The 24,221-nt window shown below is 36.0% G+C and overlaps 2 protein-coding genes across 6 annotated transcripts in view; one reads left to right on the forward strand and one right to left on the reverse strand.

Annotated features, from left to right (window-relative positions):
• aldh4a1 (aldehyde dehydrogenase 4 family, member A1) overlaps positions 1-24,221 on the forward strand; it is a 398,306-nt gene that overhangs the window by 325,603 nt on the left and 48,482 nt on the right. The gene's annotated exons all lie outside the window — the stretch shown is intronic.
• slmapa (sarcolemma associated protein a) overlaps positions 1-24,221 on the reverse strand; it is a 112,345-nt gene that overhangs the window by 40,300 nt on the left and 47,824 nt on the right. For 3 of the 5 annotated variants that reach the window (XM_051672452.1, XM_051672453.1, XM_051672457.1), the window contains 9 exons: positions 18,523-18,559; positions 10,044-10,106; positions 9,763-9,858; positions 9,030-9,101; positions 8,800-8,940; positions 6,733-6,870; positions 4,835-5,003; positions 4,629-4,679; positions 1,507-1,569 (listed from right to left, as the gene is read on the reverse strand). In XM_051672452.1, coding sequence (XP_051528412.1) covers positions 1,507-1,569; positions 4,629-4,679; positions 4,835-5,003; positions 6,733-6,870; positions 8,800-8,940; positions 9,030-9,101; positions 9,763-9,858; positions 10,044-10,106; positions 18,523-18,559 — 830 coding nt within the window. The remainder of the gene's footprint in view (positions 1-1,506; positions 1,570-4,628; positions 4,680-4,834; positions 5,004-6,732; positions 6,871-8,799; positions 8,941-9,029; positions 9,102-9,762; positions 9,859-10,043; positions 10,107-18,522; positions 18,560-24,221) is intronic. The other 2 variants (XM_051672454.1, XM_051672455.1) reach the window with 1 other exon arrangement.

Consider the following 24,221-nt stretch of genomic DNA (forward strand, 5'->3'; position numbering starts at 1 on the left):
TTTTTTAAATTGATACAGAGGAAATGCCCACCTACTCAACTTATGTGGAGATAATAGAAAGAAATAAAGAATCTCAAAAGGTCTTTCTTTGTGCAAAATAAAGACTTGTGCATTTAATCAGAAAGCCTTAAACATGTGAAAGAAAAGAATTTAGGAGAGAGATAGATTTTACTATTGCATGCTTATAATATAATAAAGCAATATCACACAAGCAAGAGTGCTGTATGCCCCTACAGGCACAAGGCAGAGTTCCGCAGGCAATCACAGCCGTGCTGATTTATGGCCATACAGCACAATTGCAAGTGCGATATTGCTTTTATACAACAGTTTAAAGAACAAAGTAAATTAAAAAAATGAGGAAAATCTAAAAGGACTGTGAATAAAAAAAAAAAACCCATTTGTGCATGGAACTACTTTCTTACGCCACAGATCAGGATCTGCCGTTGCTATTTCAAAAGATGCGCACAAACCTCCGTTAAGATTGAACTTGTGTTATTACCTGCGTCTGTCGCGACTCCCCAGCAGTAGTGTAGTGTTAGTCAGCTTGCTGAAGATAATGGAAATTCTGGTCAAATACATCCTATTTTCTCTGTGTAAAAATCGCCGTCTGTGCGGGGATCCCCCTATGTATTTCGCAGTAGCAGGTGTACAAAAGTAATTCACTACAGAAACAGTTCTCTCCTCCACCATGTTGATTTCATCTCACAACACGAAACTCTTGGTATCAGGTAAGCGCCTTGAGTATGTTTTTGGTTACTCCGTCTGTTGTCTCTCTCAGCTGTGATAAGCCTTATTTAAGTCTTAATGGAAATTGTATATCCCCATTTTATTATATGATTCCCAGTTAAATATGACTAAAAGACATACTGTATAAAACTTTGGATTTAAAGTTGATGATTTTAAGTATAGAATAATATAGTATAGAATACAAAATATTCAGATATATAAAAACAGTTTAAGTTTTTTTGGTGCACGTTGTTCGCAGCATTTTTCTGATTGGTGGATTTTTATTTTTTTTCAGGATCATTGGTATTGTAGTTCTTCACCAGGAATTCTGCTATTAAATAATAATTTTTTTTTTTTTTATCAAGTTGAAATAACATGGACTGATGGCTTCAACAGAAACATATACCATCGATTAACCTCCAAGCTCACTGTCGTTCTGTCTTTAAAAGTGTATACGTTTTCGTTAATAATCTATTCTACTATGTAAAAAATTAATGGGATTTTTGTGGTCCCAATGGGATTTTTACTTCCAGCACCAAATGCAAATAAATATTGAATATTCAACACATAGAAAATATTGATAAACAGGTATTTAAGGAATCCATAAAGCCCCACCAGATGTGGTTAGGAGGTTCTGAGAGTTGCCTGTCCCTGCCTGGCTTCCTTACAGAGTAAAAAAAAAAAAAAAAAAAAAACATCTGCTTGCTGGTCGCTCATTAATAAGGTCTTAATTGATTAGTGCGGCTGAGGAAGGCATTGGAAAGAATGCTGTGTACTCACATTGACACTCAATGTACTGTTGGATTAAAGTGCAGTCTCCTCCACTCTTTAAAAGAAAGTGGTCTACCAAAGAAAGAAAAACCCTCCATTAAATGAGCAGCAAATGAAAGATATGCGAGGGGCATAAGATGATATTAAAACATAAGCCAGATCTACATGATACAACATGAGATGCAACCAGACAGATATGCAGAGGGCAGGACAAGAACACAGATGGGAGACTGCATCTATTCATTGACCTGAAGGGATTGACTGACACCTGTCACTCACCTGTCACCTCAATCAAAAACAAACTTATACATAAAGAATCAAGGGTGATATTTTCACGGATGCCTCCAGATATTATAAGCATTATTTAATTTTGCTAAAAAAAAATCTTCCATATAGTTTCCATCTGGCAGTGCTATTATATAAAAGTACAGTTTGTACAACTAAGCAATTTGATGTTACAATGAAAGGTCTTGTGTGTAATGACATGCACATAACTTTAGGTTTTAAAACCAAACACACTTATGACAAAAATCAAAACCATGTTTGTATATTTTAATAATTTCCAGCTTTGCACATGCTGCCATTCTCTACAAAGGTCTTACTGATGTGTACTATGGAAATCCATCTTTCCATAGACACCATTAAAATCCCATTTTGTGGAAAAGTACGACATGGGATCAGTTCTACGAGTGAATTGTCTCTGCCTTGAGGTCTGTGGTCTGTGGCACACCAAATTAGAATAAATGAAGAAATAACTGCATCATGATGATGCATGCAGCACTAGTAGTTTCGTTTCTAAGATTCTGTTCAGGATAATAAAATCACCCTGACCCAGTATTCAATCCTTTTATAGTAGGGGTGTAACGATATGTCGTGCCACAATATATCGCGATACAAAAATGCGACGATACGCATCATGAACTTGAAAAATTAAATTGCAATATAACAGAGTTAGTTTAGTTGACCAACTAAAAGTTTGAACAACAAAGGGGATAATCAGCGTTTAGTCGAGATTACTGCAATTATAGTTAAATATATCATTTTGACACGCTTTGTGATCAGAACTTTATGATAAACAACGATCATCATCTAATATTGCTGCACCACATGCGCTTCATTCTAATAGAAAAGCTCATTGCCGAAAGCACACTGACTTCTGCCATAACAGACTTTAGTGTAATTGCAATTACTTGCGCAGACTTCATGGACACCGATGTCTCGGGCATCAAAGTCTGCATGTTTTAAAGCACTTTAGACGGTTTCTGAAAGCAAGCACATGTAATACAGGGAGCACCAGGAGTGAGAGAGACACGTCTTTTCAGTGCAAGGGATCCAATGCCAACTTCATGAGAGACTGCACTGCGTGCCAGAAAATAAGTTTACAGAGGTTTAACAATAATGTAATATTAATCTACTGTATATAATGCTGATTATAATGTATAAGGCTATAGGGGAATATATTCCTAATGATGCCAAATATAATGATTCGATTTCAACAGTAAATTTAGGGCCAACATTATTTAACTGGATAAGCATGCGCTTCCATTATAAATGTGACAATACTATTTTAAAAATCCTAATATTAAAACATCTTATATGTATGTAATCAGTGACCATATGCAAGCATACTGTGTGACTGCATATAAAATTCTGTATTTTCAACAAAGCAGAATTATGAATATTTCTATTCTGGGATCACCATTGCCCTGTTCTCAGTACACTCTCCCGCATAAAAAAGTAACTTATCTTGAATCAGGCTTCGTTTAAAGTATAGTAGAGTGTCAAACTGTGAATTCCGTTTGGTGAACCGAACCATGAGATGAGTAAATCGTTACACCCCTACTTTTCAGAATTCATTTAATAAATAAATGTAATAAAGCCCCTAAAATGTACAACTTTTGGTCCCAAATGAAATTAAATTCCCTAAATGAAATAACTTTTTGGTCTTAAATGTACTAAAGGTCCCAAACCTTTGGTGTATATGTAATAAAGGTCATAAAATGTGACCCTCTTTATTTGGTCATAAAATGTACTAAAGGCCCTAAATGTAAAAATATTTGGTCCCAATTGTAAAAGGCCCTTTTTTGGTGCAATATGTAATAAAGGCTCTAAATGCAAACACATTTGGTCCTAAATATTTTGGTGATGTAAAGGCCCTAAATGTGATAAATCTGGTCCTAAATGTAAAAAAGGCCCCACTTAACTGTATGTAAATAAACAGTATCATTTACCTTCCTTAACAATAGTAACGTCATTAAACTTTTGATAAAAGTATACATAATTCATAGTTTCTTTAACATATATATATATATATATATATAGCATTTTAGTTCAAGTTGGTCACATTTAGAACATTGGGCAAATATTGCATGAAAGTATGCCTTGTTATAACTGCATATTAGTGCTTTGCAATGGAAATGGAGTATTAGTCATCAATAAACCAATTTATAACTCAACAAAGGGATGTTTAAATGTTAACTGTTACAATTACATTTAGGACCAAAATTTATTACATTTACACACTGTTTACAACATTTTAAAGACCAAATTTGATTACATTTAGGACTATTTATAACATTTGTTCCCTCAACCCCTGCCATTCTGAATTCATCAAGCTTGTTATAATCCATTCAAGAATTTCCTTATCTGTGACAGATACCTGCAGTGCTGAATTTGGCCAAAACAAGGCATGTCCTCACTGCACCTGTGATGCCTAAAAATGCTGTCTAGGTAAGCAGCTCTCTAGGCTTTGGAAAGTATCTAGTCGAAGTAGCTAAACAGAACAACTTTCTGGTGCTAAAACTGCGAGGAAACTTGACAACTACCCTTAACCTGATTCCTAAAGAACAAATGGAGACCAAAAAGAGGGACAAACGGGAAAATGGCATGTTAAATAAGTTTGGTAGACTGTAAACAAAGGTGCAAATCTGAATGCACATGCTGAGAGAACAAGACAAGGCCTTAGAGACAGAAAAGGTAATAACAGAAACAAAGCTAAACAGACAAAAATAAAGAGGAGCAGAACAAAAAGTGAAAAACAGGCAAACAAAGGTGAGCTCCCATGCTGAATAAGCCAGAGTTGATGCAAGGTAAGCAGAAGACACTAACAGACTCATGCGTCTTCAACTCACCTAGACTGTTGTTTTCTTTTATGCTTTTCTCCTGCAGCTGTTCTAACCGCACTGAAAAACGACAACGAGAACATGTGGGATGACCACAAATAAAAAAAGATCTCTATATACTGATAGATGTTCCTCCTCATCCTTTTTACCTTGAAATGATCTCCTTTAAAAGTGTTTCAAACACTGCGGAAGAAAGACACAGTGCAAAATGTTACCTTGCAGGGCCGTCAGTCTCTCGTTCGTGAAGTCGTTGTCTGCCTGCAGGGCTTCGATTCGGGCCTGAAGCGCTTGTTCCTTCTCTTCCATCTCTTCAATCCTCAACTGTAGTTCTTTCTTCTCGTTCAGTCCTTTCTGAGTGAGCTCCTCGTGTTTGCCCTCTGCCAACTAAACAAGATTTAGAAAACTCACGTGTCAAGACAACTTCGTGTCGGAGAAAAAAGTTTAACAGTTTACAAGGAACAAGGCATGCTAACAACAATGTTAATCTAGAAATCTTCAGCTTTCTGAAGAAGACAGAAATAAGATGCAGATAATATGTGCTTGAATCTACATTCTGAGGGCTGCACAATTAGGACAAAAATCATAATTGTTTTATTATATTTTATATTCTAATCACAATTAATTACGATTAATAGTTTAAACTAAAAAAAAAATAAATAAATAAATTTAGTTTAGGGCAAATACATGGCATTACTTTATTTAGGCTACACATCAAAACAAGCCAAAAACTGTTCATGTGAGACATACAACGTGTATTAGACTGCGCTAAACTCTCTCTTACAGCCATTCCGAATCTGCACATGCATAATCAGCACAGAAAATGCCAAAAAAGTCTGACCGTGTCTGGGCCTAGACTAATCTAAACACACCGATTCATCATTGCATTACTTCACACAACAGACATGTTTCTGATTACAGTCGTAAAAAAAAAAACACTTTGCAAATAGAAAATTTAGACACGACTGTAGTAGCCTATACAAAAAAGGGATTTCTGTAACTGGCTCTTTTCACTATTAGTTAACTGTGAAAGCAGAAATTCAAATCTTGATTTGGGCTGCAACGAAAGATTATTTTGATAAATCGACTAATCTAATGATCAGAACGATTATTTGACTATTCGGGCGATTACTGCAACAATTAATCATCAGCTCTTAACTGATTATTCAGCTTGTGCCCCAACATAAAAGGATGTATTAAACATGCTCACTAACAATAAAGAGTTCAAAATCATCTTTTAAAAATACCTCTAAATAACATTCAATGAATTACAAGGGAAAAAAACTTGGATTTTTATTAAGTTAAAACAAAATAACTGCAAAAAAAAAAAAAGTTTGTCTTGTTTTCCATTTAAAATTGTCTAAAAATCCTAAAAACAAGAAAATTACTTGGAAAAACAATATATAAAAGATATTTAGACTTGTTTTAAGAGAATGGATCTTAAATATAAGTGTATTTTGTATATAAGTGTATTTTTTCACTTGGTTATACTTCTGTGAGTGCAGTAAAGACAAAATATACTTGTATTCAAGATCTATTCTCTAAAAGTCTAAATATCTTATATGCTGCTTCTCGGGTAAATGTATCTTGTTTTAAGGATTTTTAGATATTTTAAAATATTAAAATATTAAATATTATATTCAACATTCTCAGATAACATTTTTTTTCTTCTGCAGTACAGCTGCTAAAGTAAATGTATGTAAGGTGTTTTAGATACTTACATTGGAAAACAAACCAAAAACAACTATTCAAAAACGTATTTTGTTGCAGTGTATAATGGGCTAAGACTACATTCCAAAACGTTTTTGTTCACTTCAATCCATCTTTAACTCACAAAAAACAAACTCTCTCTTCTTAGAGATGCATACCGCAGATCAACCTCCACCATTGAGCACCAATATATTACACTAGCGTAAATACTGTATTTGCACCACAACAGGTTAAAGGCAAATTCTGGGAAATGACAAAAAAATTTTTTAAAGACCTTTGGTGGTAGTGTGTGAATGGTATCAATATTTAAAATAATGACAGGTGCATTATGTTTACTGAAAGTGAATCCAGCCATTTAATACAAATATAACAGGTTTCATGTGTGCAAGTGAATAAATGGACATGCCTTAATCTTTTCTGTAAGATCCTTGATTTCACTGACAGCTCCGTTGTATCTGTTGGCGAGTTCTCGGAGCTCCTCTTGTGTGTTCTCATTCATTTCTCTCAGGTGTGTGCACTCATCCTCTGTGTTACTCAAACTCCTCTGAAACACAAAAACACAGAGATGACAAAAAAAAAAAAAAAAAAAAAAAAAAAAAAAGTTCACTTACAAGCAAACAAATGGGCCCCACCCTAAAAACGTAATTGACATTTTAAAATTCTGCTATATTGCAAAACAAACAAATACTCTTGTCTATGCATCTTGTGTTTGGATAGTTTGGGTTCGTATTATAATTGCTATAAATTCAGGGTTCTCTATTTATAGTTAACCATGATTACAGTATATGTTGATTCTTGAGCAATAAATCTCTGAATTACATATTTCTTTGCCCAATGTCACATTTTGTATGCAGCATTTTTAGCATACTGGGAACCTGCTTGGCAATGATTATTAGATATAAATGCATTGTTAGCCGAGATGTATTATAATTTCTGAAATAATTTTTGTTCCTCCATGTTTCTCTGTGGCCACCACTATTTTGATTTGATAATCAAGTAAATGTCAATTGAAGCGAGGGCAAGCAAAGAAAAATACGACTATAATGGAAACGTGCCCTATTAGCACATACAATGTGTCTGCAACTTCGTATCTTGTGAATAACAATAAACCTTATTCCTAATTAAACCTCATCTGGTGAAATAAAGTATATATATACACAAACTCTTCATCTGGTGAATATATGGACTCTAAAAAGCTTACTTTGGCAAATACTTAAATATAAAGCATTGTAACGGAGCCAAGTCTCGTCATTTCAAAATAAGAGCCCCTTGTGTGTTTTGGGCTTGTTTATCCTCCAGTAACCCTGTGTCCACATGCGTGGATGTTGTATTTTGACTTCGCTATATGCAAAGCATAATTTAAATTAATAAAAAACCGACTGAATACTGTTCACAAGACTCTAGACTGTCATTTAAGGTTAAACTTCTGCCACGCCGAGTCACGTGACACAACAGCATGCCGTCGATTTCCTTGAAGCACTCCTACAGACGCAGTGCCAACAAAAGTGCCTCTGGTTAGAAATATCTTTGTTTTTTCACTGAAACCTGTTTGGTTGTAAAGAGTAGCGCCTCTAGTTTAGTTTGATATGCCGCTTTATATGCTGTTAATTTTTTGCACGTCAGCTCTCTGATAAACATGATTCCTACATATGTGGAAACTGGCACCGCATTTCCTTAAAAGTAGAAAAAACATGTTCGCTATTTTGAAGAAATGTCAAATCTAACACATCTGAAGGTCATTTCGCTTCATTTTAATATACATTTTATGTTAAATTTTGTTATCTCTGTACAGTACGTTTCTATTCATTAACATTAGTAAATGCATTCATATATTTACTGTGTATTTTCACATTGATAAGCAATGGGTTCATCCAAAAGCTACAAAATGTTGCTTTCAGAGGCTTTATATGGAGTTAGGATGAAATTAAGGTGCATTTCGAACTGTTCTGTACATTTTATTTTAACATGGTTGGCAGTGGATGATGCTCAACATTACTTTGAATAAGAATTATTTGCTCTAGGAAATTTTTTTATTTTAGCTTGTTTATTAGGTGCTACTAGTTACAAATCAAAAAGGGAAATGGAAAATTCACACAGCAGTCACGCTCGGGTCTCAGGAGGTTATAGTTAAAAGTGCTTATGCACCAAATCTTCATTTTTTTATTTTTTTATTATTGGGATTTTGGTTGGGTTAGGCTAACCCTAAACAATAAACTAAATCTGGGATTTTATTCATTTTGGACTCTTGTAACCTCTATGTCTGTGCCTGTTACAGTAAATAAAGACTGGAATTTTTTTTTTAACATTAAATCAAATTTAAAAACGATCGGCCGATGAATCTGTAATCGGCCTTTTCCACCACCCCAGTTATTGGTATCGCCAAAATCCACTATCACTCAAGGTCTAATTTCGCCAATTCAACAGCACTTTTATATTGAGATCAATATTATACGCATGTTTTGATGTATTTTACCTCCACCTCGGACAGCTTCCTGACCACCTCGATCTTCTCCTGAAGGACCCGCCTCAGGGACTCTTTGGCTGTTGTCTCATAATTGTGTTTGTCCTCTGTTAAGGCTACAAGCTCCTTGCGGATACTGTCTTCTGTTTGGTTCTGAGGAGACAGAAGCCATGAAGCAACAGGAAGGATTTGTGTGTTCACATTCATACAAATCAAATACTCAAAACAAACATGGGTCTTACTTTTGAATATGCTTGCAACTGATTCCCCATCACCTCCAATCTGGAGAGTAACCGGTCCTCATCGATTAGAGCCTGTAAAAAAAAAAAAAAAAAAGAGTGCACATTATGCCAAATACAACAAATTTAGGGCAACGGATTAAGATGCCTTTTAAAAACAAACGGTCGGCAGCAGCACTTCCGGGATCTTCTGGCACCCCAGAAAAGAACTGCTTTCAATGGGCGCACATTGTTTGAAACACACAATTGAAACGCATTGTTGTTGTTGTAATACTTCTAAACTATATCTTTGCTTTACTTTTGAATGCAGTAAGTAACTTATTCAATATGGTTTCCTGTAGCTCAACTGGTAGATGAATATTACTTTTTTATTTTTATATACCACATTTCTCAGGCTTTAGAAGTGCGTTAAACAGGAGGATGCCTATTCATCAACTGTTACATGTACGACAAAATCATACAGGCATACTTAAGTTAAAATTTGTTTTGTCAATAGTTCAGAAGGAACCAACATACATCTCTTCAAAGTATTCCACAAATGTTTGACTGATTAAAGACATTATTACACATAAATGCTTTAAACATTGTGAACAATCAAATGGCAGCGCTGCTCAGATCAGCTATTAAAAGCTGCTGCTCTGAGGAACCCGGAAGCACGGTTGCCTACGGTGTGACGTCAGGGTAATTTCATCTACACTGAATAATTCATAATAGTCTCCACTTTAATGTGATGTACCTGCCAGCTGTTTTCTGATGCTTCTTGTGTGCTGGCCAGCAGCCTCTGAAGAGTGGCCAACTTCTGCTCCAACATCTGCTCTCTGTGTAAGGCCTCCTGAAGGACACAAATGGAGCATTATAATAAAGGGAAAGCTCACCCCAAAATGAACGTTTGGTCATTTGATGTATTATTAACATTTTATACAAGAAAAACATTTGTTTATAAGCATCTCAACATGCATTTCCTTTGGATCTGGACAAGACTCCTAATGGCCAGTAGAGGTCAGTGTTGCGCCATACCTGCAGGTACTGGGAGAGCTGAAACAGTTCCTGAGAATACATACTGGGTGTATTTGCAGACACCTGCACACAAAGCCAAACACAATAGAAAAGAGACATCAGACAACCATATACCTGCAAGGTTTAATGAACTGCTTTTAATCAAGCATCTTTTCATGTGTTGTCCTTTATATATTTGAACCTGTACAATCAAATTCCAGTCAAATAAAACTAAACTTTTGAAATGGTAAGACTCAAAAGAAAACTGATAAACTAATAAATGGGGCCTTTTTCTTGAACTTGAATTGCCTCATTCTAAGCAGTTGAAATCAAAACAGAACTGTCTAAATGGTGAAATCATGGTTAATATCATCTGAAATTTTGTTTTGTTTATTGAATCCACATGAGGTGGACTCTCCCCACAGTAGAAAGAAGAAAGAGAACTTTCCATATTGACAGAGTCACATGTTCGGTCAGATATAGACACACTGTAACCAAATGTTCACAGGACATGACATTGACAGGTCTGCATTTCTGGGGTCAAAGAGTCATGAAACCCCAAAACACATTTTTTGATATGTTAACAGATATGTACAGGTTGCACATCATTGAAAACAAATGACAGATGTCACTGGGTCTCATTCATGAAACTTTTGTAAATGAGAAAATTTGCACGTAAAAATGGACCTTCACGAAAACATTCTGCCGGATTCACAAACGCTCCGTACTCCCCAAATTTGTTTGTTAAATGTGCGTATGTTAGTGAATTCCAAACATTCGTAAAGAGGGGGCGAGTGCGCGTTCATTCCCAATTATCATAACTCACGCCCATGAAAACTCCATACAAGGAAGGCACCAGACTCGCTAGTAAATGCTGTTAACATCTATGCGGAACAGTAATGAAATCGTTTTTATGAATGAAGTGCATTCACATAGTAAACTGCTGATTTAGCAAAAACAACAGTCTCTCAAAGAAAGTGACTTACTGTCATATCATGTCATCGGAAGCTCTATTGTGAATCAAACAGTCAATAAAAATGGTTTGACATGAGTGTAAACAAAATGGGAGGAGGATGTACACCACCATTAATCTTCTCTGGTTCAGTTCACAGCACATCGCCAGCATCATCTGTGAAACTTCTCGGGTAAATCACGATGGTAACAGTGATATACTTGCAACTGGAAGAATCTTCAGAGAAATTAATAAAATATCTGAAGAAGTTCTTTGATCGAAACGCTGTAAGATTTTACATATTTTCAAGCTATTCAACAATGTGCAGGCTTTTTCTATTTTCCCCATTGTATTGTGTACGCACCTGAACGCGATGTGTTTATTTATGGATTTAACAGCATTATCATTAACCATACGTTATCAACTGAGCACGATTTACTGATGCCTACACTAAATTATGAAACCTAAATTAGAGCGCATTCATTTTTGTTCTAGAAAAATCAATCGCTTCTGCTGGAAAAACGATAAGCAGAATTGGGAAAAAAATATACTTTTGAAAAAGTAAATTCAAGCAGTAAAGAAATGTTTGTAAATAAGAATATTCAATAGTTTAAAAAGAAAAAGCTTTCTTTCCTTTTTTTCTAATTTATGTATTTTTTTTAAGGTTAATTTCACTAATTTAATTATTAGTTAATTTCTTCATTACTTATTTAATTTCACTTCTTTCAAAGTCGAATGGCAGTTTGCCTGAAAGCACACAATGCGTTTGGATGTCTTGCCCATGATTTACACATTTAAATTTTGTTCGTACCAACTAATGTTTTGAAAATAAGAAAACTTTCATGAATTCGAGAATTTGTCAGAATGGCTTGAACAATTTACACAATTTGTTCTGCTGTGTTTCATGAATGAGGCCCAATGTGTATTTATAAGGGGAAATTGGTTATTTATTTTCTTCTGTTTTTTGAGCCATTTGTAAAAAATATATTTACATTGAAATTAATTTAGCTGTGTACACTCAACTTAAGATGCTAGGAAAAGTACACTGCCTGGCCAAAAAAAAAGTGGCAAACTCTTATAATTTCGTTGGACCGCCTTTAGCTTTGATTACGGCGCACAATCGTCTATGCATTGATTCGACAACCTTATGCAACGTCACAACATTTATTTCCATCCAGATTTGCATGAATTGTTGGCTGAGATCTTGTATTGATGACGGGAGAGTCGAACCACTCCGTAAGTCTTCTCCAGCACATCCCAAAGACATTCAATGGGGTTAAGGTTAGGACACTGTGATGGCCAATTCATGTGTGAAAATGATTCATCATGCTCCCTGAACCACTCTTTCACAATTTGAGCCTGATGAATCTTGGCATTGTCATCCTGGAATATGCCCGTGCCGTCAGGGAACAAAAAAATCCATTGATGGCATAACCTCGTCGTTCAGTATATTCAGGTAGTCAGTTGAATTAATTTTATTGCCGCATAACGTTGCTGAGCCTCGACCTGACTAACTGAAGCAACCTCAGATCATAACACTGCCTCCAGAGGCTTGTACAGTGGGCACTATGCATGACGGGTGCATCGTTTCATGTGCTTCCCTTCTTACCCTGACGTGCCCATCGCTTTGGAATAGGGTAAATCTGGACTCATCAGACCACATGACCTTTTTCCATTGCTCCACAGTCCAATCTTTATGCTCCCTAGCAAATTGAAGTTGTTTTTTCCAATTAGCCTCACTAACAAATGTCTTTCTTGTGGCCACACAGCTGTTTAGTCCAATCCTGTAAGTTCTCATCACATTGTGCGTGTGGAAATGCTCTTACTTTCACTATTAAACATAGCCGTGAGTTCTACTGTCGATATTTTATGATATTTTGTCAAGCGTTTAGTGATCTCAGATCATGATCATTCAAGATTATTTCCCGACCACATTTCTTCTGTGAAACTGATGGTTCAACACTATCCTTCCAGGTTTTAATGCGCTGGACAGTTCTTAACCCAATTCCAGTGATTTCAACAATCTCCTTAGTTGTTTCCTTTGCTTGATGCAGGACAATAATGTTCCCCTTCTGAAACACAGTAACATCTTTTCCACGACCACGGGATACGTCTTCCGACATGGTTGTTTATGAAATGTGAAGCTACACACGGCATCAGTTAGGGTTAAATGAATTGTTGCCAGCTGAAACATATTAAATCACTGCAATAATGATCCAATCATAGACTCTTAAGTATCTGCATATTTAAATCCAAATGGTGACTTTTTTTTTTTTTTTGGCCAGGCAGTGTATTATAATATGCTTTACTTAATAGTTACACCACTTGACAAATTCTTAAATCATTTTATTTATTTGTAGAAAATGCTAAAAAAAAAAAAAAATTCTTCAAAAACTTATGAAACTAACATGGACACAAATATATATATATATATTTTTTTTACATGTTTTAAACTAGATATTTTTTTTTTTTTTTTGAAGATTCATCATCTTTCATCACCTTAGACAACATTTTTTGGTTGACCTCATCAGCACAAAAAGCATGCATACATTAAAAATCCAAATGGAAACTGTGTACTTGGTAACTTCACACTACTTTCAATGCACTACAATTTGAGATTGTGCATACGACATACTGATTCTAGGTGCACCAAACCAGTCAAGCATGACCAGACAGCATCGAGAAAATGTTATTAGATTTCTGTAATATCACTAACGTGATTAAGTGTTTTAAGGATGGATCATACATTCATGACACCTCAGTGTGCAGCCAGGAACCACTCTGCCGCGGCACTCCATAAAACTCAATTCTTCCCTGTTTAAGAGACATCCCACACTGATGATGGCATGAGAGGATAACTACATTATCTTTTTCTGGACAACCTCCAGGGTTGTTCACACATACACCATATAACAACACACAGAGCAGCAGCATATAAAGCTTGCTGTTGTCAGTTTAAGGCTTTAACACCAGCAGAGACTAGTTTTCAAAAGGTGTTCAATATTACAAAAGCATGAAGAGAGAAAAAGTGTCCATACGACAGTTTCCAGTTCCACCAAGTCATTTTTTAGGGCTGAGTATCAATACAGATTTCTGATTTACAAGCTCTCTTTTCGATTCAATTTAATTCTGATTTGATTCCATTTGATTCAGATACATTTGGGTACATGTCCATTTTGTTTTCATATGAAAGCAATTTGATTATTCTTAATACCAATTTCGACACCGAAACAAAACACTAACTAATCATTGTTTCAAGTAAGCAAATTTCAAGCAACAGAATAAATTATGAAAACAGTGCTTGAAGTTTTTAACAGCATTATCAAGTATTTCAGTAAACACAAAAAAATAGAAAAATAAATATAACAAATTACTCTTCTTCACTGAATGATTATAATTCATTAATACTCATTACTGTTGTTTGAGTAATATTAATGACAAGAGACATGCGGCAGGTCTATTAAACTGCGTTTACATTTGATACAAATCCACTTTTTTGTCCTGCCGTTTACATTCACTTTAGACATAAATGACTGTTTACATTAACACCCCACCAATAGAGCACAACTGTCTGGTTCCTGAAGTAAAAGTTACTTAAATTTTTTTTCCATAGACTAATTGATTTTCAACGATAACTTGGAAACCTTTAAAGACAGTTGTTCAATCGATGGTATACAGTGCATCCGGAAAGTATTCGCAGTGCTTCACTTTTTCCACATTTTGTTATGTTACAGCCTTATTCCAAAATGGATTAAATTCATTATTTTCCTCAATTCTACAAACAATACCCCATAATGACAACGTGAAAGAAGTTTGTTTGAAATCTTTGCAAATTTATTAAAAATAAAAAACGAAACAATTCACATGTACGTAAATATTCACAGCCTTTGCTCAATACTTTGTTGAAGCACCTTTGGCACCAATTACAGCCTCAAGTCTTTTTGAGTATGATGCTACAAGCTTGGCACACCTATTTTTGGGCAGTTTCTCCCATTCTTCTTTGCAGGACCTCTCAAGCTCCATCAGGTTGGATGAGGAGCGTCGGTGCACAGCCATTTTCAGATCTCTCCAGAGATGTTCAATAGGGTTCAAGTATGGGCTCTGGCTGGGCCACTCAAGGACATTCACAGAGTTGTCCCGGAGCCATTCCTTTGTTATCTTGGCTGTGTGCTTAGGGTCGTTGTCCTGTTGGAAGATGAACCTTCGCACCAGTCTGAGGTCCAGAGCGCTCTGGAGCAGGTTTTCATCAAGGATGTCTCTGTACATTGCTGCATTCATCTTTCCCTCAATCCTGACTAGTCTCCCTGTTCCTGCCGCTGAACAACATCCCCACAGCATGATGCTGCCACCACCATGCTTCACTGTAGGGATGGTATTGGCCAGGTGATGAGCGGTGCCTGGTTTCCTCCAGACATGACGCTTGCCATTCAGGCCAAAGAGTTCAATCTTTGTTTCATCAGACCAGAGAACTTTGTTTCTCATGGTCTGAGAGTCCTCCAGGCGGACTGTCATGTGCCTTTTACTGAGGAGTGGCTTCCGTCTGGCCACTCTACCATACAGGCCTGATTGGTGGAGTGCTGCAGAGATGGTTGTTCTTCTGGAAGGTTCTCCTCTCTCCACAGGGAAATGCTGGAGCTCTGTCAGAGTGACCATCGGGTTCTTGGTCACCTCCCTGCTAAGGCCCTTCTCCCCCGATTGCTCAGTTTGGCCGGGCGGCCAGCTCTAGGAAGAGTCCTGGTGGTTCCAAACTTCTTCCATTTACGGATGATGGAGGCCACTGTGCTCATTGGGACCTTCAATGCTGCTTTTCTGTACCCTTCCCCAGATCTGTGCCTGGATACAATCCTGTTTTGGAGGTCTACAGTCAATTCCTTGGACTTCATGGCTTGGTTTGTGCTCTGACATGCACTGTTAACTGTGGGACCTTATATAGACAGGTGTGTGCCTTTCCAAATCATGTCCAATCAACTGAATTTACCACAGGTGGACTCCAATCAAGTTGTAGAAACATCTCAAGGATGATCAGTGGAAACAGGATGCACCTGAGCTCAATTTTGTGTGTCATGGCAAAGGCTGTGAATACTTATGTACATGTGATTTTTTTAGTTTTTTATTTTTAATAAATTTGCAAAAATTTCAAACAAACTTTTCACTTTGTCATTATGGGGTATTGTTTGTAGAATTTTGAGGAAAATAATTTAATCCATTTTGCAATAAGGCTGTAACATAACAAAATGTGGAAAAAGTGAAGCGCTGTGAATACTTTCCAGATGCACTGTATGCTTCACTTGAAGCCATCTGTCTGCGTTATTTCAACGTCATTGTTTAAAAACCATGTCTGATAGCAGAATTCATGGTAAACAACTAATTACCTATGGCCCAGCAGAGAAAGATCCACCAATCAGAGAACTGCAGCCAATGAAACCTGCAAAACAGGCCTAGGAGCGACTGCCCTGACGCACTGTGAATGACGGAATCAAGTCGGTGTCTCTTCACCCTTAAACTACTTATATATTTGTACATATCGGAATTATTTGACCATTTCTGAATATTTTGCAATAAAATGTCAAATAAATTGTTTCTATACTTATAATCGACAACCTCAAAATCAATAGTTTTATATATTCCCATCGTTTTTTTATTCAATGACATCAGTCTGTGCCCTCATAAAAGACGGTAAGTACAGTCTTGTACCTTTATCATTTTGTCAGATTTTTAAATACTTTTTTGCCTCAAAACAAAATTATTGATGTTGTGGTTCACCTCGGAGCTGGATGGTTTGATTCATGCTTTACAACTCTTTAATGAAGGATTTGATAAAGTCTATGGGAAAAATACTTCTGGGACACAGACAGCTGAAAAAGTGTGCGGGCACTGTTGCGCACTATACAGACATTTTCACACAATTTTGAAGTGTATTTTATGGCTATGCCACGTACTCGCATTACCGCAACTCTGCAAACGCTCTTAGATCACACGCGCACATAAAGCGCACACACATAAGCCACCTGTCAGTCAATCAAACATCAATCGGGAGCCGAAAATAGGAAATAAAGTGATCTTTAAGATTTTTTGTGTAATTTCTCTTTTCTACTCTGAACTGCTTTTGGCCCGTTTATGAGATCAGCCAGTGTTTGTCTTGAGATCAACATAATGATCACCCCTGGAATAGAGTAAAAGATAGATTTTGTGAATTTAAGAATCGATATCGGAATTGTTCAAATGAAGATTCGCAATTAATCAGAAAATAAAAAAATTTTTTTAACCCAGCCATATAATTTCTATATAAAAATAAAAAGGGCAAGCAAAAATCATAGGCTAAACAAGCCAGAAAGATTTACATAAGTACAAAGAATGATGTCAGATTATAATCAATAGCAATAAGCAAATGTTCTTAGTTTCCACCAAAATAGCCATTACTATGGTTGTTGCTGCTACTATAATATATATATATATATATATAAAAAAAATACACACACACAGTCAAAAGTTTTGAAACACTTGACTGAAATGTTTCTCATGATCTTAAAAATCTTTTGATCTGAAGGCGAATGCTTAAATGTTTGAAATTAGTTTTGTAGACAAAAATATAATTGTGCCACCATATTAATTTATTTCATTATAAAACTAACATTTAATAAAAATAAATAAAAAAAATGTTTTTGAAATTGATGACTTGGACCAAATAATAAAGAAAAGCAGCCAAAAAGTGCCCAACATAGATGGGAACTCCTTCAGTACTGTTTAAAAAGCATCCCAGGGTGATACCTCAAGAAGTTGTTTGAGAAAATGTCAAGAGTACATGTCTGCAAATTCTAGGCAAAGGGTGACTACTACTTTGAAGATGCTAAAATATAACACAGTTTTGATTTATTTTGGATTTTGTTTAGTCACAACATAATTCCCATAGTTCCATTTATGTTATTCCATAGTTTTGATGACTTTACTATTATTCTAAAATGTGAAGAAAAAAAAAATTATAATAAAGAATGAGTGTTTCAATTTATTATATATACACATATGTATGCACTGAAGTGTAATACTTACAGTTTTGGGGAGTGTTTAAATCATTAACCCCAAGTATGAGCAACAGTACTGGCAATGCTTGCTTTGGTAAGCACCAGAATCTTTGCCATTTTATTTTATTTATAATAATGGTGGCTAATTTCAAGTTACCACAGTTTTAGTTTTACATATGTAATTTGTAGAAAACTACAGCTACCATTGTACATTTTTGCAAGTGGTACAACTGTATGGTCCATGACTGGAGTTCACAGCAAAGAACAGAGCAAAAACAGATGGCTGTCGTGTGGATGATGTCATACAAATGCTGTATACATTAACTGAAAGGAAATAGTCATGCGATTGCCAAGTTAACAAAGCCGCTCTGAAACACAAGAATTGTCAAATCTGATTTAATGTGCCATTTGAAATTCAAAACAACTATATTTGAAGGAACAAAATGAAATTCATCCATGATTGTGTACTCAGTCAGTTATGTACATGTATGAAGTGTGAAAACAAAACCAAGTTTGTTTGTTTGTTTACCTTATCAATAGCTAGTGGTAGTGGTGCTGGAACAGAACTGTAAAGAAAAGAGAGAGAGATTGTTAATGGTTTATAGAGAGATTCACACGGATCTACTGATCCACAGCAATTCACAGGCATGTGAGGAAAATATTTGCTAGTAAACATGCTTCTCAATCAACAGATTCAACTTTGCACCATGTTAATCTTTTACAGTAACGCAGCTGCCTAGCAACCGGCCTGATTGACAGCTGAGTAACCAAGGTGTTGACACTTGCCCCAGGAGGCAAGTGAAGAATCTGACAAGATTTATACTCTCGATTTAAGTGTACTAGACCACAAAGAATACTGCTCTTTGTTTTAATCAGAAACATTGGCACACCACATTACACTGTAAACATACACATGAGTCCTTTGCGATAACAATTCCATTTAATTTTAAACATTAAATCAGTTACTGCATTAAAGTGATTTTACCACAGGAAAGGGTGTACTTACAAGAGCAGCAATATGAAGAGACACATAAATATTAAGTAAATAGTTCGATTATTAATTATTATTAATAAATATTTAGATATTATGCATATTGAAATAAATTTCTCATCAGTCACAGCTTTATCAAATGTCTGCTGACTGATTTTAGCTACATCACTCCAAGCCAGCTCTTCAGTTAGCAAAGGTGCACTTAAACCCAGTTTCCTGTGTTAAATGACATAACTAGGCTGCGGGTTTAAAAGAACAGATGTGATACCTGCAGACTTTGAGCCCCAGAGAGAAACCAGGCAGATATAGAATATGAAATACATTGTCACTGGGAATGTGTGTAATAATAGGCATAACAGATAATTACATTAATTATAAACTGGAAGCAGAGAGATTTGGGGATTGAATTGTGGCTGTAGTTTGACTCTGACATGGATGTCTTCCACTGCATGAAATGTAAAAACCAAACAAACTCATGAATTACATTATACCTGCAAACTCAGCACAAGTGAAAAAGCTGACAGGGTTCAAGGGGGGTGGGGACACCTACAAGCGCCACAAAAGCACAGCTATCGGAGCTGGTATATTAAAAAAAAAGTCCATTAAGTGCAATTTAAAAGTATCTTTCTTGCATCCTTCAGTTTGTTGGAGACAAATGAACATTTTCTAAATTGTATTCATGTATTTTGATCATTGGAAAGCCATTGTACACTATTTCAAAAGATATAAAAAAAAAAAAATTAAAAAAAATGTAGAAATAAATTGCACTGAAAGCAACAGGCAGACTCCGCAGTTGCCGTAAATGATAGGTCTAAATTTCCATGACACGTAATACAGTATAACATTATATTGGCCTTCTTTTATAAGCATAACAACAGGTATAATGATAATAGAAATGTTCTTATTAAACAGATTTCTTAAGATGGTGGGGCACGTGGCGAGTTGCGAGTGGATGCTGCGGAGAATAGCATGAAGCCTCCACACGCGCTACGTCTCCGCGGTAACACGCTCAACAAGCCACGTGATAAGGATTGAGGCTCTTTGAGGCGAGACTACACCACCACAAGGACTTAGAGCGCATTGGGAATGGAGCATGCCAAATTGGGGAGAAAAGGGGTGGAAAAAACAATACCTACTGAAAAATAAATCTTTATTCATACGCAGTTTATTTTTTTAATGCTTTTTCCAGTACTGTCTATTTTCTGCTACAGTATAATTTTCTGAACGCCTAAAGCACTTTACCAACCTTTACATATAGGTACATATACATATATATACATTAGCAGTAGTAGCCACATTAGGCCAACTGTTGCTGCACTTAAGCAACAAAATGCATGAACAAACATTGTAACCTTGCATTAAACGCTAAAATCAGTTTTCTGCATTTTTGAGTGAAAGCCCCAACAAAAATGTCACCTACCAAATGAATCATTACAACAACAACAACAAAGTAAAACTGTATTTTATCTGGTGTTTTTTTTTTTTTTTTTTTTTTTTTTTTAAAATGGGGTCTTTGATTTATCCTATATACTGCATTTTCACTAACATTCACATCCGCAAATTCTGTGGGAAGATGTTTGTGGAGATGGTGCTTCAGGTTTGAGCACCATCAAACCTGAAATTTAATGGGCAAATAATAAGCTGTGATATTTAAAATCATTGCAATATTCAAACTATTGCTTAAATTTTATATCGTCAGCAAAATCACCATTATTATATTGTGTAATATTGATGTATTGCCCAGCACTACAGGGGCATATACAAAATTTTGTCCAATAAAATGTTTGTAACCCCCCCCAATACCATCAGTATCTGACTAGCAATAGTACGTAGCAAATCATACCCTGTGTCCAAAATTGCGTATGGTCACAGTATGTAGTGTATTTGATGGATGCACTTCTCGACCGGTGAAACAGTATGTTCCTTTAGTTATGCATGTGAGTAGCATGAATAGATCTCTGACATGATCCGAGGGACATGGGTATTGACCCATACCCCAAATATACAACGCAAGAACAATTGAGGAAATAATCTGCTTTGGTTGTTAAACAAGCACCATTTAGGCACAAGAAACTATTTTATATATAAAACTATATATATATATCTCACTTAGTTGAAAAGAGCTGTTCGACTCCCAATTCACCGCCAGTCTTTTAAATCCAGCGTTTTGAACGTGACGTTGGTTCACCTCCCTCCAGTCCAGTCGATCCGCATTTCAGAATTTCACTAGAAATAGTAGGTCAGCTGGGTATTTCTCGCTTACTGCTTCATGAACACTGAGGATTTGGACACACTACTCCACTGGCATACTCTTTAGCAGGGCAGTATGGATATTCGGACACAGCGATAGTTTTGCTGGGATGTGACATTAACTGCAAAATATTGGCTAAATAAAAATAAAGGGACCAAGCTCTTCAATATGTCCCACTCCAACTTCCTGTTTCAATAGAAAATACGTCAACAAAGGGAAGAAAATTCTGAGTATTAAGACTGTATAAGTTGTAATAGAGTATCTGATTTTAAACATCATTAGCAAAAACAACACAAGAATTGCTAAACTGAAAAATGTGTTCATTAACTGAAAACTGTGCTAAATGTGCCTTATTACTAGATTTTTACTAGATTTTCTTTGTTGCATTAGGGATGGGAATTGTAAAGGAGTCATTCATTCGAGAATCAGACAACACTAGACGCACTCCAGTTTTGTGCAGCTAATTTAATATCTGTGTTGTAGGGGAGTATTTTTAGCACTGTGTTATGTTCACATCAACAAAAGAATGCACTTTCGGTTCTGGTAATTTAAAATAAAATTGTTCTAATGTAGGGATGCACCGATATGGAATTTCAGGGCCGATACAGATAACTGATAATTTACAGCTCATTGTGGCCTATACAGACAACAGATTAAAATAAAGTTTTAATTTTGAATCTTTTAACCTGGAACTGCTAGCCAATTCATTAAATGCTTCTCATTTAAAAAAAAAAAGGTCTCATTTTATCACCTCATTTTGGTTTAACAGCATGTAACGAACATTAAACAACAACACACACAATACCAACCATAATCTCTGTATACATGGTGTAATACATATGCTAGCAGTCAGACTGTGTGTGCAGTGGTGGTTTGCGTGCATTATGTATGTGAGGCATAGTGCGTCTTACACTCAGACATAGATGTTGTGTATGGGCACGCACACTTTCACTTAGGGCTGCCCAAGTCCCTGTCTGAAGGAAAGAAGCTGCAGGCAGTCAGAGATTCTCAGCCGCAAGCAAATAAACCATAACAAATTATCAGCAAAAACATTGGCACGATAATATTTCGATGTTACCGGTTATTGGCCGATATATCATGCATCCTTAATTCTATGGATTTCTCTTCAGAACCAGTTCTTAGTTCCCAACACTATCTTGCATTTAACATTTTTAAATCTACTTCACAATGGATGTTTGGTTAAAAAGATGATTCCTCTGAGGAACCCCCACCCTTTTAAGCCATTTCAGAGATAAAACATAAAAATCAAGATTAATATATTGAATATCATGAAAAGACTGAAAAACAGAGAAACAGTGTTGAGAAGAGAGTTCAGGCCTCAATAAGGTTGCAAAATTTGCTGCCGGCAATGGGTCCAATTCACATTAAGCATTTTTCATGCGTCATGTTTTTCAAAAGTCTGGCGGTACCTCTATTTGGTGAAGTCTTGTTACTTAGGAAAAACACTTTACAGTGAGAAATCCTTCAGCAAAGCAGATGACTGACTGACCTCACTTTCATATCTGTGGTCTACTAAAGGCTGTAGGAAAGTTAACTTAACATTATTTGTCGTTGAAGCACATGTTTTCATGCTTTCCTTAGCAGCTTGTAAACAAGAGTACCATCCTCCTCACTTTCGCAAGATCAACAGTTCAGTTCTGTATTCTCTACACAATTCAACAGCATCCACACCTCTCCCACAGGCAGCGGTCAGAATTCAAGTGCTCATGTGATAGTTCCAGACTCTTCTGAAATAAAACATTCCAAAGCCCCACAGAGCTCAAAACGATCTGAAGAGCTTTCGACTTGCATTCGCAGTGAAACTCGGGCAGGACAATTGCAGCAGAACCTGATCCCATCTGCTTGTAACTCGAGCAAAGAAACCAAGCTGACAGGTTGGAGGGCATTCCTGGAGATGCAGGGGAAGTTAGTGCTTGTAGGTTGTCCATAAGCCAAAACGGTTATGCAATTGTGATCCACAAACTCCCTTTATAACAGCGGCATACCACAATTCAAAGACAAAGACAATAAATGATTCTTTGTACTATTTCTGCACTGTCAAGTACTGTATGTATACTTGCAAAGTATGAATATTTTCTTTAAGCATGGAATACCCAAGATGACCCATGACATTTGCCAAAATATGCAACATACAAGGAGTTTTTACATAGTGTCTATTTTAGTTACGTCTGTAATGCAAGTTCATTTCCAGATTTAAAGTGAAGAAATCTTGTTTAGACTAAACATTTTCTGATGTCTGGACTCTATCTGCAGGAGTCTATGATTTATTCATACAAATGGTTCCATATACTGGTCATGAGTACTTTATATCTGATGTCAAGTTTGAAATTTTCCCTGCAAAGGTCACGTTCGTAACACTGGAATTACCCATACTTAATCCAAAATAAAATCTAAATATAACAAAAACAAGAAAAAAAAAAAAATAAATAAACTTAGCGAAATTTCTCTGAATGTGCACACTTTTGGACTAAATGTTCTATGGACCCCTTTCACAGAACTGTTATGACACTTTTCCGCTTTCTTTAACAACGTAAAATGTAGCAAAAAAAAAAAAAATTATATTTACAATTTAAAAAATATTTAGTGTCAATTTATAACATTGTATTATTTTAACCTGGAATACGTTTAAAAAAAAAAATCAGTTACCATAGCTGCGATGAAACTTCAAAAATAGCTGCTGAGGGAGTGGCAGAAAATGTGGCCTATTTCTATCTTCTTACTGCTGTTATCCAGCACTGTATATTTTTATCTTCTTTTTCAAAGCTGTGAAAGCGTAATCGTTGATTTTTTTCTTTTGCCGTTGGAGCAAACGGGTAAGCAAAAATTTTATTTGCTGTGGTCCCCCATTCAAGTTTACCCTGCTACATGTCTACATCCACTTTCCAACCCAGAAATGTGAAAAGGGTCCATTTAAATGTTGTTCACTGAAGCCTGCTAGAAACAAGCAAATGGGAGATCACACCAT

The sequence above is a fragment of the Myxocyprinus asiaticus genome, chromosome 35, assembly GCF_019703515.2.
Source record: "Myxocyprinus asiaticus isolate MX2 ecotype Aquarium Trade chromosome 35, UBuf_Myxa_2, whole genome shotgun sequence".
In the NCBI taxonomy this organism is placed as follows: domain Eukaryota; kingdom Metazoa; phylum Chordata; class Actinopteri; order Cypriniformes; family Catostomidae; genus Myxocyprinus; species Myxocyprinus asiaticus.